We start from the raw sequence: 16,064 nt of genomic DNA, 5'->3' as shown, positions 1-16,064 counted from the left end.
GGAGGGTGTTTATGCCCAATGACACAGCCATTAGAGATATATATCCAGTACATAGCATGCAGTGTATAAAGTTCTGCATAGGAACACAATGGTGATGACAGGAAAGGGTCAATTGTATTAGAGTCCATACTGGCAAGTTTTACAATTAAAAAAAAAAGAATGGGATGCAGTTACAAAAAATTGTGGACATTGATACATATAACCAGCTAAAGAGTTGAAGCTCTGGAAAGAAAAGGGAGGGAAAATGATACCTGTGCTTCCAGAATCATGTTCATGATAGCTGATGGGTCCTCAACACAGCAGCTCTTCAGGGCCTGCCAGTCACACCACACTGGGGGATCCTGCAAACCCAGAATCTAAGGAAAGACAGGAAGACCCATGAAACCACACTGTAGCTTTTTCCTCCATGAGCAAGTCACTTTTATGTCCACGGAAGGGCCTCCCCTAGATCTCTGCCCCAAAAGCAGGCCATCACTCTAGTCCAGGAAAGAGGAAAATGAATCCAAATGGGACAGAGATCATTGAGAGAGTGAACCTCTTTGGGAAGTAAAATCAGTGAGCAAAGTCTGAGTGGGAGGCTAGAATTGGAGCTTTTACTAGTAAAGATAGTTCTCTGAGGTCCAAAGCTTGTCTAGTTTTCTTAGTTCACTTGTCCCAAGCTCCTCTATATCAAAACTCCACCACAGACATTCTTTAGGATCATCTTTCCTGCAGCATGAATAAAAACTGTTAAGGTGTGAGAGTAAACCTTTCTCTCCTGCCATGTTTTCTGTCTCTAGTGAAGCTCTGGATTCAGTTCTGTTCAAAAACACATGGGAAGAACAGAATGTATTGTGTATTACTTATGTAGCTGCACTTCTTGAATCTGCCTGCTTGAGCCTCTTCAGCTTGGATATAATACATATCCCTCAAAAATCTTTCCCTTTTGAAATTTCAATTGTCATGCAAGCTTTCAAAATGGACCTTGAATTACCTGAAATTTAGAATAATTTTTAAGAAAAGATATATCAAAGCTCAAGTACACATTGTGGAGCAATGTTAATGTTGTTTTTATTATCTTTGCTTAATTCAAATGTATTTAAAACAATAGGAATAAATAACACTGGAACCAGATAGAGGGCCTTTTCCTTGTTCACTTAAGAATGGATGTCAGATGTACAACCAAAGTCAGACCTATATTTTCTGTTTTTAAAACTTCCCCATAGGCCAGGTGCCGGTGGCTCATGCCTGTAATCCTAGCTACTCAGGAGGCTGAGATCTGAGGATTGCAGTTCAAAGCCAGCCCTGGCAGGAAAGTCTGTAAGACTCTGATCTCCAATAAACCACTAGAAAACCAGAAGTGGCACTGTGGCTCAAGCGGTAGAGTGCTCACCTTGAGCTTTAGAGTGCAGAGACAGCACCCAAGCCCAGAGTTCAAGCCCCACAACCGACCAAAAACAACAACAAAAAACAACAAAAAAAACTTCCCCATCACACACAAATAGGCTGAGGGTTGGCTATATGTGAGAAGCTTGTTTCCTTCTCTTGATGCCAGAATCCCATACCTTCTGATACACTTGCAGCTCTGCCAACTTCCTCTGCAGCTCAGACTTTAAACCTTCTTGGATAGCTTTATCTGAAATGCAGTAAGCTAAGATCTCCAGACATGACTCCAGGGGCCACCTGTCCATAAACTGCAAGGCCAGCCGACTTCTCAGACATGCATCCTTCACAGGAAACAGATATCGCCATGCTTCCTTGTCTATAAAACAAAAGTAATATCCAGATATACGTTTTTGGCACATTGTGTATATAGCACTCTTTCAAACTTATTTCATCAGTGAAAGCTGAGTATTCCCCTGCAATTTCTACTTAAGAGCTATTTCAGATAAATGATTTTACTTCACTGGGTATTTTGTTTTATTTGTTAGATCTCTTACTCTCATACTTATTTCACAGATTTGGCAAAGAAATATAAAAAGCAGACCCCAAGCAATTTAGACCACATAGCCTTTGTGTTGATTCTTACCTTCTTCAGGAGGAATTTTTCTCCTTTCTTCAAGTAGCCAAGCTGCCTACCCAAAAGCCATTCCATACAGGTCATCCAATTCTTGCTTTCCCTAGTGAAGTGTGATAACTCACCAGCTTTCCACCTGATTACAAATGACAATTTCCCAGGGAGTGTTGTGTGTGTGTGTGTGTGTGTGTGTGTGTGTGTGTGTGTGTGTGTGTGTGTGTGTATGTGTGTGTGTGTGTGTGTGTGTGTGTTGGTACAGGGGATTGAACTCGAGGCCTTGTGCTCTCTCAAATTTTTTGCTCACAGTGGGTATTCTACCATTTGAGCCACACCTCTAGGCCAGCTTTATTGCTGGTTAATTGGACATTAGAGCTTTGTAGACTTTTCAGCTTGTGTTGAACCTCAATCCTCATATTTCAGCCTATTAAGTAGCTAGAATTACAGGTGAACTGCCAGAGCCGATTCCTAGGGAGATTTTAAAGCAGGGATAATTGAACAGGCTCATAGTTTGCTTATGCTTTATTTTATTATTGTTATTGTTATTATGTTATTATTATTCCAGTCCTGGGGCTTAAACTCAGGGCCTGGCACTGTCCCTGAGCTTCTTTTGCTCAAGGCTAGCACTCTTCTATTTGAGCCACAGCACCACTTCTGACCTTTTCTGTTTATGTGGTACTGAGGAATTAAACCCAGGACTTCATGCATGCTAAGCAAACACTCTACCACTGTTTTTATTTTTTAGTTAACTAATTAAAAGATTCCATCTATGTAGCTCAGATTGGTCTTATGATCTTCTAGCTTTAGCCTCGCACTAGGAATATAGGCATGTGCCATGATAGCTTAATTTATTTTTGCAAATATAATTAGAATATATTTATATATATGTATATATACATACATGCTTTATGTATTGATTATGGTTGCTTTCATGTTATAGTGGTAGAGCTGAGTAGTTGCAACAAAGAGTGCATGGCCTACAAAGTTTTTTACAAAAAAACTTTTCTGATATTTATTTGTGCTGGTCCTGGAGCTTGAACCCAGGACTTGCTTTGCTCAAGACTAGTGCTTTACTACTTGAGCCATACCTCCACTTTGGCTTTTCGTTGTTAAATTGGAGATAAAGGTCTCATGGACTTCCCTGCATGTTCTAGTTTTGAATCTCAATTTTAAGATTTAGCCTCCTGAGTAGCTAATGTTGCAAGCATGAGCCACTGGCACCTGGCCTCTGATTTGTCTTTTTTTTTTTTTTTTGTCGGTCTTGGGGCTTGAACTCTGGGCCTGGGTGCTGTCCCTCAGCTCTTCAGCTCAAGACTAGCGCTCTACCACTTGAGCCATAGCACCACTTCCATTTTCTGGTGGTTTACTGGAGATAAGAGTCTCATGGACTTTCCTGCCCGGGCTGGCTTTGAACTGCTGATTCTCAGATCTCAGGCTCCTGAGTAACTAGGATTATAGGAGTGAGCCTCCACGCCCAGCTGACTTGTCTTTTAAAGTAATCCCATCCTTGAACTACATCCTGGGTCTCTGAGAACAGGACGCAGATTATTTGTCATTTTTAGAATTTCACAATAATTTTGATACATAGGATTAAAGAATATTGATTGTTGGTTTTATGTACTCATACAAAGTTCAAACAGATTTGGGTTCTAAGCTCTATTCTACCATTCTGGGCAAATTTTCTAACCTAACTCTTGGACTCCAGTAAATAGTTTTTGGTTGTTGTTTTTGTGTGTGTGTGCTGGTCCTAGGGCTTTGAACTCAGGGCCCGGGCACTGTCCCTAACTTTACTGCCCAATGCTAGTGCTCTATCTCTTGAGCCACAGCTCCACTTGTGGCTTTTTTGGTGGTTAACTGGAGATAAGAGTCTCACAGACTTCCTTGCCCTGCCTGGCTTTAAAATGCAATCCTCAGATCTCAGCCTCCTGAGTAGCTAGGAATACAGGCCTAAGTCACTGGTGCCCAGCAATGATGATACTTTTCTCTAGCGTTTATGATGACACTTTTCTCTAGCGTTATTCTAAGCACTACATGTGAATGCTAAATGTTACAATTATTACAGGTGAAAGAGGAAGGCGCAGCTTTTTGCTTACCACATGCGACAGCACAGCTCAGGACTGCATCCCAAACGTGGCTCAGATCATCTGTGTCTTGCCCATATACCTCAGTGAGCTGAAGGGCCCGTGGCCAATCTCTGGCCACCAGGGCTTCTTTGAATGCCCCAATCAACACATCTAGGGCAATAGGAGAATGCAGGCCCAGGAGCACAGTAGAGAGGCTGGTGCGACCGCAGAAACTAGCTGCCAGACTCCTTCCCTGCTCGGAGGATCCATGGAGAGGCTCCCAGGTAGCTAAGAGAGAGGCCTCAAGCACAGGGAACTGTTCCAAGAGGTGCTCACACTCCTTGGTGATCTGTTCTACAGTCAGAGGCACTTCTTTGCGACCACACAGCTCCTTCCACAAGCTGGTCTTACTAACCTTTGTCCCTGGGGAAGCTCCTAGGCAAGCAATAGTAGCCAGTAGCTTTGAATGGGACTTTAGGAAGGCCAAGGCAGAGGAGGTGAGAGCTGGGGTTGGTGAGTCTTTTGGAGAGGAATGGAGCTTTTTCTCTGGTGTGAGATTCTCATTTGGTCTAGGGGAGCTTGGTCTAGAGAGGGGGATGTCATCCAGGCAGTTGGATATATGTTGCTGGGCCAAGATGCCCAGGTGAGTCAGAAGGGATGATGCCTGCTGGCTTTGCAGAGAAGGGCAAAGACTAAGGGGCTCACAGCAGCAGTTGACAATGACCTGAGGCACACTTAGGCTGAGTCCTTCTTGGGCCAGAAGGTCCGCCAACCTGAAGGAAGAGAGGCAGAGGGCTAAGTACATGGAAACCATCACCTGATTTTACAATTTATGTTTACGCAACAAACGTTATCATTTGCTATTAATCATTCCCCTCTTAAAAAACAACAACATGGGGGGGGGGTGCCAGTGGCCCATGCCTGTAATCCTAACTACTCAGGTGGCTGAGATCTGAGGATCACAGTTCAAAGCCAGCTCGGGCAGGAAGATCTCTGAGACTCTTATCTGCAATTAACCACCAGAAAACTGGAAGTAGCTCTGTGGCTCAAGTGGTAGAGCGCTAGCCGTGAGCTGAAGAGGTGAGGGACAGCGCCCAGGCCCAAAGTTGAAGCCTCATGACTGACAAAAGAAAACAAAAAATAAACAAACAAACAAAAAAGCAACATAAAAGGTAGCATATTAGATACATTGGTCTGTCTTTTGCTTTTCACTGAATAGCCTACCTGACTCTCATGCTTTCTTTAAAGTATGCTCTTATATGGATGAGCTATAACCTAACTATTCTGTTGTTAGTGGACAACATAGTTTTCTGATCTCTTGCATATACATCACTTTCTACCTGTAGAGGTGCAGAATTAATTGCCCAACATGGATTCCTAAATCAAAGGACACATAAATTTGTAAATTACATAGACTTTCACAAACTGCTTTTCTACAAGATTTGTACCCCACTGGGGTATAAGAATGCTTATTATCCAATCTACACAACCACTGTCACCAAATTTTTGGATTTTTGTACTATCTGTATGTGGAAGTTCATCCATTAATCTTGTACTTGCCATTACACATGTTAACAAGAAAAAAAAAGAAACAAAGTTCAGTGAATTTTAATGTACTGTGGAAAGGTAGATGCACATTCAGGGCAAAATATGAAAGACCTATTTCCTTTCTGTGATTACTCCAAGTACAATACCACTGAGGCCTACATTTCTTTGATGAAATATTCAGGGAGGCCCAAGGCTGACTCCCATGGAGGTGGCTCATACCTCTGTGGGGGAACCTGTCTCTCTAGCAGGAGATGTGACAACAGTTGGGAAGAGCTCTGTTGCAGGAGAACGAAGGGATTTCCTATTTTCACCTCCATGTGATCTGCAAGGGCAAAGAATGTGATCTTTAGTTAGGTATGGGTGGCTCAAGCAGCTGAGACCTAAGGATCATGATTCAAAGACAACCTGGACAGGAAAAGTTCATGAGACTCTTATCTCCAATGAAACACCAAAAAGCTGGAAATGGTAAAGCTCCAGTCTTGAGAGAAAAAGCTAAGAGACAGCATCAGTCTGAGTTCAAGCCCCAGTACCACTAACTGCAACAGACCGGAGCTTTGTTTTCCCAAACCATTTAATTTTTCTGGGATACAATTAAGATATATTGAGAACCTTCCTTTTGATTCATGCTAGGTAAAGGATATTCACAAGCTGACTCATACCACCACAAGTTCATTTGTACATTACTACTGCTTTAAAGACTACCCAGCCAGATAAACTTTAGTGGGTAGGTCTAGCCACAGATGGGTGACTTCTGTTCACTTCAACCTGAATGAAGTACATGCAGTACAGAATGAGTAAGTCCCCGTAAACATCTGAAATGTATAGGACAAGAAGAGTTTTGGATTTTAGGATATTTGCATACATATAATGAAATGTCCTGGGGATGGGACCTAAGTCTAAACACCAGATATACTGGTTTCATTTACATCCTATACAGAGAACCTGAAGGTAATTTTACATGGATCTGTCAAATGTGGAACCTACCGCTTACGGTGTCATGTTGGTGCTCAAGATCTGTAGGATTTTGTAGCATTTAGGACTTTGGATTTTTGTGTGAGGGATGCTCTGTGAATTCAGCTAAGAATCTGGTACTCATATCAAAAGCTTGTTTTTCTACTGGCCCTCAAATTCACAAGATCTGCCAGAGATTTGTTTCTTAGTACTAACGTTTGAACTCAGGGCCTTGCTGTAGGTAGGCAAGCACTCTACCATTTGAGCCATATCCCCAGCCTTATATTTGAGTCCATGAGATTTTATTCACACTCCCATGTGTTCAACAATTATACTCAGCACAAAGATACATTAAAAAAAAAAGAAGACAGAGATGAGTTAGGGCAAAGAACCTTATGCATCTGGGCACCTGTCCTCTTCTTTGCCTAACTACTTGTACAGGCCAGTCATAACTCCGCTTCCTCTTTTTTGTTTCTTACCAGGCTCAGAGCTTAAACTCTGAAGGAGAACTGCAGCCAGGGTGCTGCAGTAGGTGAAGAAGGTGCCCACATAGTCAGTCTGCTCAATGCCTGCTGGGGCTTGTCTGCTCAGATTCTTCTGGAGGAGCTCAATCTGAATGTGAATAGGGTAGGCCTCTGCTTCAGGAGCCTTTTGGGAGGACTGCTCCACCAGGGATGTGAGAGGAGTACTCTTGGGCTCTGAGGGAAGTCAGGCAAGAGAAAGGACACAAGCTTTAGTGTATGTATCCAGCTTTTGGTCAATTTTGGACCTAATACATAAACTGAGCCTTCTATGAACGACATGGGGTCCTATGGCTTAGCTGCTATACTTAGAAGGTAGATATAAAGCACTACTTGGGAGCATAGCACTGGTGGCTCAGGTCTGTAATCCTAGGTATTCAGAAGGTATTCAGAGGATCGTGGTTCCAAGTCAGCCTGGTCAGAAAAGGCCATAAGACTGTCTCCAAGCAGCAAAAAGTAGGCATGGCTCAAGTGGTAGAGCACCAGCCAAGCATGGAACCAAATGGATACAAAGCCAGTTCAAATCTCAATACTGCTAAAAATAAAAACAAACCCCAAACCAGCCCCCACCCCCCAAAAAACACCCCTAATTCAGTCACTTGGACAAGTGATTCTCAGCCAGCAAAAACTTCTGAATTTAGCTGGATGCCAGTGGCTTACACCTGTAATCCTGGCTACTCAGGAGATTGAGATCTGAGGATCCCATTTCAAAGCCAGCTGGGGTAGGAAAGTCCATGAGACTCTTATCTCCAATTAACCACCAGAAAAACTGGAAGTGGTGCTGTGGCTCAAGTGGTAGAGTGCTCATCTTGAGCTGTAGAGCTCAGAGATAACCCCCAGGCCCAGAGTTCAAGCCCCATGACCAACAAAAGAAAACAAAAACAAACAAAAAGCCCCTCTGAATCTGGAGGAATCAGGGTCTATTATCCTGTTTTCACCTCTTGTCCCTGGGGGTAAAATCACTTTCTGAAGAGAGAACACTACAATCTTTTGGGAAAGATTGCCCAATATTGACAGAGGCCTTGCTGAGTTTGCTCACCAAGAAAGAAAAAAAAAAATCTATCTGCTCATGCAATGAGAGTCATCCTTTCAAATGTGAGGTAGAAACAGGGGGACTTTTGAGTTCTGATAATGAATTGTCTACTTCTCAAGTCTGACTTCCCAGGGCTATCTCACTCTTATCTGCTTCACTGTTCTTGAGTAGACAGCCCCATACCTGGCAGTGCTATTGCTTCTCTCAGAGATTGAAGAGTTTGATCCAGCTGCTGGGAGAGGCTGGTGTGGCTGGCAACACAGTCCTCAGTGAGTCTGGGCCAGCACATCTGAAGCAGTTCAATGATGCTGTACCGTGGAGGGCCTCCTGCTTTATCTTCTACAGCCTCTATGGAAAGCAAGAAAGTGAGAAAGAGTCAAGTCTGCTACCCATGTATTGTTCCAGTCCAGGAGAAAGAAAAAGGTCGAGGTGAATCAACTCACCTGATTTCGTTTGTCCAGTTGATGTAAGTGGGTAACTGAGAATCTTACTAATTTGCTGAAGAACAACGGGAAAACCTCGAATGCCATCAGCATGGAGGTGTGGCTGGTCTAGCCGTCGACCTGAAAACAGATGAAGGAAGAGAAAAATCAGAAAAGATAAAATACTCTCAGAGACTGAGTTCAGCATTGAATTGTGTAATTTTATCTTCTCCAATATTGACAATAAAATACATGTAGTTCCAATTTGGGTGCAAATCAGAGAACCTAGCCAGGTATATTATATTATATACCAGAGGTTTCAAGAAGCCTCTGCTGCCAAAAGCAGCTCATCCAAAACCTTCAGCCCTCCTATGGGATTAGCTAGCTTAACTCAAATGGATACTTTTTGTGAATTTGCATGGGCACTACCTACTACCTTTACCCATGAACTTGAGCTAGGATCATATCCATTTTCTTCTTCTTCTTTTTTTTTTTTCCAGGGCTGAGGACCTAACCCAGGGCCTTGTGCTCGCCAGGTGGGTGCCCTTCTGCTGAGCTAAACTCCCAGCCCCTATATCCATTTTCTCTAATTGCCTAATTCTATTTTTGATTCCTCTAAGGATTTCATACACATATTCTGGGACATTATAAACCTCAAAACATGACCTTCCCTTCAACTGTGCTGCACTGAGTTTTCTTTTATACCTTGTTTACAGCTTCTTGGTGGCCCTAAGTTTTAGGTTAAGTAGGTCCAGCCGGGAAGGAGATGTGTTCTAATGTCACAAGTGACATTTGTTCCTTTCTTTTTCTAGAGGGTGCTGGGGATGGAACCCAGGGCCTCATGCATACTAAACATATATTCTAGCACTGAGCTACAATTCCAAACTCATTTGCTTTTTGTTTTTTTGGGGGGTTGGTTGTGGGACTTGAACTCAGGGGCTACATGTTGTCCCTGAGCTTTTTTGCTCAAGGCTAGCACTCAACCACTCTTGGTTTTGAAGTGGTTAATTGGAAATAAGAGTCTCAAGGACTTTCCTGCCTGGGCTGGCTTTAAACTGTGATTCTCAGATCTCAGCCTCCTCAGTAGTTAGGATTACAGCCGTGAGCCACTAGTGCCCAGATCTCTCTGACCCTTTATTTTTAATATACATTTCCTCCTTGAATTTAATAAAAAACCAGAAAAGAGTTTCCCAAAATGACTACAGACTGCTATATCCACTAAAAATATGAGATATTCAGGGCTGGGGTATAGTTCAGTGGTAGTGCACTTGCTTAGCACATGTAAGGCCATAGATTCCAACTACAGCATTGCAAAAATAAATAAATAAATAAAATTTCTCCTTGTCCTCCTTCCTCTAATAACCACCTTCCTCTTGCAGGGATAAAGGGACAGGGTTAATGCTGCCCACTCACCCCGGCTCTCAAGGCTGCTGTTCAAACGCCGTTCAGCTGTTTCCAAGAGCTGTTTGCAGGTTTTCCAGAGCTGGCACTGAGAGCAAGCAAGGTCAAATGCAGCCATGGCGGGGGGACTGAGATCCTCCAGAACCTCTCTCAGTGGAGCAGTGGGCTCCATGGGAGCAGTGTTTATCCAAAAGTCCTCCTGAAGTGTGGGGATGGGTTCTCCAGAGGTGCTGAGCAGCTTCTCAGTCACATCAGAAATGGAGTAAAATACTATCCCTGGATAATCAGCAGTGGACAAAAAGCAAGGGGTTAAAGTGACTCTGACTACTATTTCTATCATGAAAAATAGTTGTTTAAAAAACAAACCCTTAATATTGTTCTGCACAGGATCTATGATTATTAGTACCATTTTTTTTTTTTTTTAGTTGGTTGTGGGGCTTGAACTCTGGGCTTGGGCGCTGTCCCTGCACTCTTCAGCTCAAGGCGAGCACTCTACCGCTTGAGCCACAGTGCCACTTCCAGTTTTCTAGTGGTTTACTGGAGATCATAGTCTTACAGACTTTCCTGCCTGGGCTGGCTTTGAACCGCGATCCTAGATCTCAGCCTCCTGAGTAGCTAGGATTACAGGCGTGAGCCACTGGTGCCCAGCTATTAGTACCATTCTTATAGCCTATTCTTTTTTTTTTTCTTGCCAGTTGTGGGACTTGAACTCAGGGCCTGGGTGCAGTCCCTGAGCCTCTCTGAGCCACCAGATCCCAGCTTTACAACCCATTCTCATAATACCAAAGGCATGAAGAGAAATTTGGGATGGCTGAGATGAGGGAGGGCTTCTTCAAAACAGGTTCTAAAACCAGGCTAGGAAAGAAGAATATTTATGTGTGTTAATTAGAAATGATCCCCACAATTAGTTGCTAAAAAGGTAAGGTGGCCAGGTGCTGGTAGCTCACGCCTATAATCATAGCTACTCAGAAGGTTGAAATTTGAGGATCACAGTTTGGAGTCAGCCCAGGCATGAAAGTCCATGAGACTCTTACCTCCAATAAACTACTCAGAAAAAAAAAACAAAAACAAAAAAAAAAAACAAAGTGGTGCTGTGGCTCAAGTGTTAGAGTGCTGCTAGCTTTAAGTACAAAGAAGCTCAGGGACATCTCCTAGGCCCTGAATTCAAGGCCCAGGACTGGAGAAAAAAAAAAAGTAAGGTAGAAACTGTTTTAAGAGTCCATTTATGGGGCTGGGAAGGTGGCTCAGTGGTAGAACACTTGCCTTGCATGTTCGAGGCCCTGGGTTCGATTCCTCAGCACCACATAAGAAAAAAGCCGGAAGTGGCGCTGTGGCTCAAGTGGTAGAGTGCTAGCCTTGAGCTGAAGAGCTGAGGGACAGCGCCCAGGCCCAGAATTCAGGCCCCACGACCGGACCCCAAAAAAAAAAAAAAAAAAAAAAGAGTCCATTTATATCAACAATATGAAGATGTGCTTTTATTTTTTGTGCCAATACTGTGGCTTGAACTCAGGGTATGGCTGCTGTCTCTTATTAGTTTTTTGCTCAAGGCTGGAACTACCACTTGAACCACACCTCCACTTGCAGCTTTTTGCTGATTAAAAGGGCTTGAACTGTGATCCTCAGATCCTCCCTAGTAGCTAGGATAATAGGAGCCACTGGTGCTTGGCATCTACACACACACACTTAAAATAAGTGTAGGACATTTCTGGAAAAACATGGTGCTAACTTGAATACAGAATCAAGTCTAGTATAAGATATGTAAATATAAGATAAGATTCTACTTCTGTCTGGCTGGGAAGGTGGCTCAGTGGTAGAGCGCTTGCCTTGTATGCATGAGGCCCTGGGTTCGATTCCACAGCACCACATAAGCAGAAAAAAAAGCCGAAGTGGCGCTGTGGCTCAAGTGGTAGAGTGCTAGCCTTGAGCTGAAGAGCTGAGGGACAGCGCCCAGGCCCAGAGTTCAGCACCCCCCCCCCCCCAAAAAAAAGATTCTACTTCTGAGAAATTATGAAAGATGAGCTGTTTGATTGTAAGCTACAGTTGGCAATTGAGGCATGTGGATCCCAGGCTACATGTTATTACAGGACATGATTATAAAGGAAGGAAATAAAGTCCCAACCATTTCTTGAAGCCTGAGCTAGTGGCTGTAAAACACATGCTGGGAACAGCATTGATACTTTCTAGTTAAAGTCACAGAGGACTCAAATAGAAGTTATATGAACACTTGATCAGAGGCTGGATGCAATTAGAAAATGTCTCTGCATGCATCAGAAATGCATTCTGGTTTTTTGTTGTTGTTGTTGGTGGGGCTTGAACTCTGGGCTTGGCAGCTGTCCTTGAGCTCTTCAGTTCAACACTAGTGTTCTACACTTTGAGCCACAGTGCCACTTCAGGTTTTCTGGTAGTTAACTGGAGATAAAGTGTCTCACGAGCTGGGCGCTGGTGGCTCATGCCTGTAATCCTAGCTACTCAGAAGACTGAGATCTGAGGATCATGGTTCAAAGCCAGCCTGGGCTGGAAAGTCCCTGAGACTCTTATCTCCACTCAGAAAACTGGAAGTGGTGATGTGGCTCAAGTGGTAGAGCACTAGCCTTCAGCTGAAGAGCTGAGGGACAGCACTCAGGCCCAGAGTTCAAGCTCTAGGACTGACAAAAAAAGAGTCTCACAGACTTTCTTGCCCAGGCTGGCTTTGAACTGTACTCCTGAGTAGCTAGGATTACAGGCATGAGCCAATGGTGTATGGCTGCTTTTTTTTTTTTTTAACGGCAGTGTTAATCCTCAGCTCTACCCAGACCTGAGCTCCCCCCTGCCCTGGAGTTCCGGTCCTACAGCTGGCCACTCCCTCTCTCCACCCAGACTCACCCCCACACACATTTTCTCTCACTTCCTGGAGACAGACCCATGACTTGGATGGGGGCAGATGACATGTGTTCCCTCTCCTGGAGAGATATGGCCCCTCTAATAAGCCTTACAATAATGTTTCTTCTGTGCCTGCCTGCCTCTGCATGGTTCCCTGGGATAGTTCTGAAGGATCCTTTCATGTAGTGCACGAAACCCGTGATTGGTTCCACGGTGGATTTGCCCTCCCCTCCACTTCAGATAGGGGTCCGACAGCTGCCCAGGACCTAGCCTGAGGTCCTACACTCCTGTCACTAGAGGACCACCAAGGTAACTTTCTCCTGCCTGAGCACTCTACCTCCTGCCCATCCAACACTGACTAATTTGTTCCTACTTCAGGGTAAGTAACCAGAAGATCCTGGGTTCCACCATATTAAGGCCACCTGGGCCTTGGTGGGCTGCTGAGCTCCCATATAAGACTACCTGGGCCTTGGTGGGCTACTGAGCCCCGATCAGAAGATGGTTGGCAGCAAGTTCTAGTTCCAAAGGTCACTTGCCTTGGGAAGGACACAACTAAATTTTTTTACAGGGGCTGCTGGGTGCTGTGACTCAAGTGGTAGAGTGCTAACCTTGAGCTGAAGAGCTGTGGGACAGCGCCCAGGGCCAGAGTTCAGGCCCCACAACTGGACCCTCCTTCCCCCCCCCCCCCCAAAAAAATCTCTCCTTTTTTTTTTTTTTTACAATCAACTTTGGCCCCAAATTTGAGTGCTCGTGCAAGTAAAACTTTCTTTCTTCCTCCTCTCTGTCCCTTCTCTCTCTGTAAATTGCTCTCTTCCTCACTCTCTTTAAAATCTTTGTGCACAAGAATGTTAAGCGTATGTAAGCCCGTTAAGAAACTCCCAAGATTATTGCATTGTTTCAAAGAGAAATTTTAGTTAAGTTACTTGCTAAAAGGTCTTTAACTAGTATGTGTAGAGATTTTGCAGGTAAACAGCAGTAAGTGTGACAATGTATACATGCTGGGAGACACCACAGCCTAGCCCAGACCCTGGCTTGCTCCATCACACATGACCACAGCCTGCTGATTTGAGGTGAAAAGCACAAGCCATTTCAGATCCACTAAAGCTCAGACCTTTATATTGTCCTGATTTGTTTGTGTTCCCTTCCACCTGTAGGATACCAGGCCCCCAGACAGGACACCACTTGGGAACAAGTCCAGGCCAACCTGTTACTACAGGCAACTGGAGACTTCAGTTACACTGCCCTGCCTTGCCCAGTGTAGACCCAGGCCCTAAAAACCCCAGCTCCTTGATGCCTCCAGGCCAGCAGGAAGTAGCCAAAGGTGCCTATGACACCTGTTGGCTCTGATAACTACTTGGACCTTCACCAACTATCAAGCAACTGCTTCTTGTACTTGTCCGAGCACCAAAGCAGAGACCTATGAATGCTTTGCCCCTTTACAGCAGCAAGTAGCTTCTGAAGAAATGACCTCCACCCTTACCCCCAGCCAGATATCCCAATTTTTATTAAACAACAAAGTAGGGAATGTTAGTATTATCCCCACCTTTAATCCTCAGCTCTACCCAGACCTGAGCTCCTCCCTGCCCTACAGCTGGCCACTCCCTCTCTCTGCCTAGACCCAACCACGCATGCATTTTACCTCACTTCTGCCCTCACTTCCTGGAGACAGACTGGAGACTTGGCTGGGGGCAGATGCCATGTCTGCCATGTTCCCTCTCCTGGGGAGATATGGCCCCTCCAATAGACCTTACAATAATGTTTCTCCTGTGTCTGCCTGCCTGGGAGAGTCCTGAAGGATCCTTTCAGGCAGGGTCCTGCTTTGAGTTCCTGCCCACTGAAATGAACAGTGTATGATTTTCCCCTCCTGGTCCTGCCCTGGCTGCCTCACCACCTATGGTAGCATCAAGGAAGCCTAACCTGCTGCTGCAGCACTGCCAATGGCCTGCAGAGTTGAACGGCCACTGTTGGTTCTCCGAATGGTGCTGCTACCCCCATCTGAGTTCTGGTTTTCAATCTTGTGCTCTACTTGGGCTAGCTCCTGGATCACCTCTTGGTAGCGTTCCACAAACATCAGTTCCCCTGCGCTGGGTGAAGACTTCAGGTTGAACATGAATACCACCTGTCATGAGAGAGGGAGGAACATTGCTGTTGTGGCCCTAAAATCTAGTTGGGAGGGACAGAAGGGTAGTGAAAGTTAAAAGAGTAGATCAAAACCAAAACTAACTCAAAGTCAGTAAGAAAACCACCAAAGACCCAGTAGAAAATAAGCAAAAAATGCAGACAATCTCAGGGAAGATAATCAGGCACTAGTATCACTAGTATAGAAATGAGAATATATTTTCCCTTACCAGCAATCTAGTAATTTAAATAGTAAGACTGTTTTATATTTATTACAATAGCAAAGTGTAAAACTAAATTCTCAGAGGATAGGGTACATCATCACATTGTTTCATAAGGTAGGTTGGCAATCTATAAAGCTTTAAAAATTACTTTTTACTCAGTTACTGAGTCAAATGAGAAGTATTCTTAAGGAAATGATCCAAAAGATTTAATGCCCAAAGGTGATCATCTTGGCAGATTACAACCATTACAAAGTTTAAAATACTCTAGGGGATGGACAAAGAAAATGGTTATTTGCTACCTGGTTAGATGATAGTATGAGGTGATTAAAATTACAGTGATTCTAAGGTAAATGCTTTTAATGGAAAAAAGACAAGTTAAATTCAAAATAATTTCAGCTAAATAAAAGATATATCTTGGAAAGATATTAGCTGAAATCTTTAGCATTGGCTGCTCTATCCAATAGGGTTAAAAGTGAGTTTATTTTCCAGTAAATACTTTTTTTTTTTCTGGTATAGGGGTTTGAACTCTGGGTCTCCTACTTACTTGGCTTGTATGCTAGTCTGGTGCTCTCACATTTAAATCATGGCTCAAACCCTTGCAAATACTTTTGATGTTTTCTTGTAATATGAACAACTTGTTCAGTAACCTGGATAAAACATGTTTTTATGAAAAAGAGAAGAGGAGGAGGAGAAGGAACAATGTTTTCCTTTTTTTGTGTATCCTTATTAGAGCTAGAATTCAGAACCTGGCTGCTATTACTAAGCTTTGTTTACTTAGGGCTAGTGCTCTACCACTGAGCTACAAGGACCACCACCACCAAAAATACCCCCAAAGAAACATATTGAACGGTGGGTCAATGGTGAACTGTCAGCCTAGCATGGGAGAGGCCATGTGTTTGATCCACAGCACTGCAAAGTCAAAACAACAAAA

General features: G+C 43.8%; 1 protein-coding gene across 1 annotated transcript in view; it reads right to left on the bottom strand.

Annotated features, from left to right (window-relative positions):
* The window catches only part of Zfyve26 (zinc finger FYVE-type containing 26), a 71,292-nt gene that overhangs the window by 32,605 nt on the left and 22,623 nt on the right, over positions 1-16,064 (bottom strand). The window contains exons 15-23 of the mRNA XM_042691807.1: positions 14,709-14,910; positions 9,945-10,208; positions 8,553-8,672; positions 8,293-8,457; positions 7,035-7,253; positions 5,824-5,926; positions 4,087-4,829; positions 1,545-1,741; positions 252-356 (exon numbers count right to left, since the gene is read on the bottom strand). Of these exons, the coding sequence (XP_042547741.1) occupies positions 252-356; positions 1,545-1,741; positions 4,087-4,829; positions 5,824-5,926; positions 7,035-7,253; positions 8,293-8,457; positions 8,553-8,672; positions 9,945-10,208; positions 14,709-14,910 (2,118 nt within the window). The remainder of the gene's footprint in view (positions 1-251; positions 357-1,544; positions 1,742-4,086; positions 4,830-5,823; positions 5,927-7,034; positions 7,254-8,292; positions 8,458-8,552; positions 8,673-9,944; positions 10,209-14,708; positions 14,911-16,064) is intronic.

This window comes from Dipodomys spectabilis, unplaced genomic scaffold (assembly GCF_019054845.1).
Source record: "Dipodomys spectabilis isolate Male_0828 unplaced genomic scaffold, ASM1905484v1 ptg000146l, whole genome shotgun sequence".
Classification (NCBI taxonomy): domain Eukaryota; kingdom Metazoa; phylum Chordata; class Mammalia; order Rodentia; family Heteromyidae; genus Dipodomys; species Dipodomys spectabilis.
This window is presented reverse-complemented; position numbering and strand designations above follow the sequence as displayed.